Below are 3,185 nucleotides of genomic sequence, written 5' to 3'. Positions count from 1 at the left end.
TTTTGAGATGATGTCTTGCTCTGTTTCACAGGCTGGAGTGCAGTGGCGCGATCTCGGATCACTGCAATTTCCATCTCCCAGATTTGAGCAATTCTCTGCCTCAGCCTCCCGAGGAGCTGGGATTACAGGCGCCCGCCACCGTGCCTAGCTAATTTTCTTGTATATTTAGTAGAGTCGGGGTTTCACCATCTTGGCCAGACTGGTCTTAAACTCCTGACTTCGTGATCCACCCACCTCAGCCTCCCAAAGTGCTGGGATGACAGGCCTGGGCCACCATGCCCAGCCTGATCTGATTATTTTTAGTAATGAGAATACTGGCTGGGTGTGGTGGCTCATGCCTGTCACCCTAGCACTTTGGGAGGCTGAGGTGGGCGGATCACCTGAGGTCGAGAGTTCAAGACCAGCCTGACCAACATGGAGAAACCCCGTCTCTACTAAAAATACAAAATTTACCTTTGTATTTTTGTATTTGCTTATATATGCAAAGAATGAATTCCTTCCTTTTTGGAAGGAGTCACAAGAAACTAGTAATATTGGTTATCTTTACAGAGTGAAACCTGGATGGTTGGAAATGGGAGTACGGTGGAGACTTTTCACTTATAAATCTTTTAATGTTTTTACTGAATTAATTAAAAGTTAAAAATTCACACACTGGAGGTCTAAAATTACTGAAACACGTGATCTGAATGTAAGAATTCTAATCAGTTTTCTTAAGTAATACCTGGGCAGATATAAGGATATATGTTTTGGTTATCTTGGTAGATGACAGTAGTAGGAAAATTTGTAGAAAGTTGGCAACTTTCTTTATATGCCATGATATGTGTACTTTAGTCTTAATGAATATTTTGTTTTCTTTTGGCAGCATGCATATGCACTAGAACTTCTATTTGATCAGTTGCATGAAGGAGCTAAAGCTCTTGATGTAGGATCTGGAAGTGGAATCCTTACTGCATGTTTTGCACGTATGGTAAGAGTTTTATTTCTCATTCTGGCCCCAACGGAAGAATATAAGATGATTTGGCTGTATTTTTTTTTTCACTAGTGGTTTTCATGTTTGTTTGTTTGTTTATTCTATTAGGATAGTGGTTGGAATGAGCATCACTTAGGATTTTGTTGTTGTTGCAAGTGACAGAACATGCAACCCAAACTGGCAGAGCTAAAAGGGAGTTTATTTAGTTTATATAACAGAAAAGTCTGGGGGTATATACGATCTTTTGTGTGGCTGGATTTAGAAGAGCAGATGTTGTTATTGACAATAGGGTTCTCTCAGTTTCTTGGTTTGGCTTTACTTTCCTCCACATGTTGGTGTCATTATCTGGTAAGCTCTACCCTTGTAACCACAAGATGGTGGCCATTAGCTCCCAAACTACCTTCTTCCAAGTTCTCATTTGGCGGAAAAGAATAGAATGAGCCTGGTTTTCTTCTCTTTTTTTTTTTCTTCTTAAAAACAGGTTTTATTGCGTTTGGTCCACAGTTGGTATTTCACCTTATCTCATGGTGCAGGGACCCTGGATAGGGGAATCTGTGTAGTACTTGGTGGGGCATGTGGCCAGGGGAGGCAGGGCAGTATAGATGGTCAGGCCCAGAACGGTTTGAGAAGGAGGGCTGGGGGCTCCTGAAAACCTACTGAGGGGCCAGGCGCAGTGGCTCACACCTATAATCCCAGCACTTTGGGAGGTCTAGGCAGGTGGATCACATGAGGCCAGGAGTTCGAGACCAGCCTGGCCAACGTGGTGAAACCCCATCTCTACTAAAAATACAAAAATTAGCCAGGCGTGGTGGAGCACCTGCAGTCCCAGTTACTCAGGAGGATGAGGCAGGAGAATCCCTTCAACCCAGGAGGTGGAGGTGCAGTAAGCCTTGATTGTGCCACTACACTCCAGCCTGGGCAACAACAACAAAAACCTACTGAGGTACAGAGTGGGGGGTGGGGTTAGCCCCGATAACTCAGAATTCTACTTCCTTGTTTGGGCCTCAGTTTTCCCACTGGGCCCTGCAACATGTCTGAGAGTCCCAGGGAAATCCAGCCACTCAGGAGCCTGAGATATTTAGCATCATAGCCCCCCCTCTCCCAGGGGCCTCATCTCCCAGCACCCTCTCCACTGTCCCTGCCGAGAATGAGCCTGGTTTCTAAACATTCCTACAGGTTTACCAGGAACTTTTGCATTAGAAAAAGTGCTCTTAGAAAAATAATGCCTTGTTGTTATACTTCTGCCTTTTCTCACCAGAGCCTTATCTGGTCAATGGCTATCCAGAATATTAACTGGGGGCCTACTGGTGTATGTTGGAGTAAAGGTTGATCTTTGCTTAGATCATCAAATCAGTGTGATTTGAGAAATATCGTGCCTGGAGGCCAGATTGGAAGATTCTGATCTAGTCAAATTGGGAGTTGTGGATCCACCTTGGATTAGAATCCATGTAACTTGCTATAAATGTATAATCAGCAGACCTACTAGAATGTAAGCTCCAGGGAGTTGGGCATTTTCTCTGCTCTTTGTTTTCACTGATGGTATCCTAAACATCTAAAACAATGCCTGGGACATAATAAGGACTCATATTTTCTCAGATGTTTTGCTCATTTTGTAGAGGTTAAGTCCTTATTAATGAGTATCAGTGATTTTTTTTTAAGGTTACAAATACCATTTAATAAATGACTCATTCTCTATACTTGACATGTTTATAGTTTTAGAGGATGTATTCATTTTAAAAACTCATTTGGTTCCTGAGTTATTTTTCATAAAATGGCATTAATGTTTTTCACACATTTACCATGTGTGAAAGTGCTTTGTGTTTTAAACACTAGTGCCTGTGTTCTAAGTGCTACCCCAATTTTATGATGGGGTATATGCCTTTTTCTTCCCCATTTTGTACTGAGGAACCTGATCCATAGAAGGAATGATTGGCCGGGTGTGGTGGCTCACACCTGTAATCCCAGCACTTTGGGAGGCCGAGGCAGGTGGATCACCTGAGGTCCAGAGTTCGAGACCAGCCTGGCCAACATGGTGAAACCCCATCTCCACTAAAAATACAAAAATTAGCTGGGCATGGTGGAGATCGAGACCATTCTGGCCAACATGGTGAAACCCCATCTCCACTAAAAATACAAAAATTAGCCAGGTGTGGTGGCACATGCCTGTAATCCCAGCTATTTGGGAGGCTAAGGCAGGAGAATTGCTTGAGCCCGG

General features: G+C 43.4%; 1 protein-coding gene across 6 annotated transcripts in view; it reads left to right on the top strand.

The window, feature by feature from the left end:
• The window catches only part of PCMT1 (protein-L-isoaspartate (D-aspartate) O-methyltransferase), a 75,842-nt gene that overhangs the window by 49,993 nt on the left and 22,664 nt on the right, over window positions 1-3,185 (top strand). For 4 of the 6 annotated variants that reach the window (XM_011947375.1, XM_011947371.1, XM_011947369.1 and 1 more), the window contains one exon: window positions 863-967. The exons of the other annotated variants lie outside the window; for them this stretch is intronic. In XM_011947375.1, the coding sequence (XP_011802765.1) occupies window positions 863-967 (105 nt within the window). The remainder of the gene's footprint in view (window positions 1-862; window positions 968-3,185) is intronic. 6 annotated transcript variants of the gene reach the window in all.

The sequence above is a fragment of the Colobus angolensis genome, unplaced genomic scaffold, assembly GCF_000951035.1.
Source record: "Colobus angolensis palliatus isolate OR3802 unplaced genomic scaffold, Cang.pa_1.0 Scaffold263, whole genome shotgun sequence".
NCBI classification, from domain to species: Eukaryota; Metazoa; Chordata; class Mammalia; order Primates; family Cercopithecidae; genus Colobus; species Colobus angolensis.
This window is presented reverse-complemented; position numbering and strand designations above follow the sequence as displayed.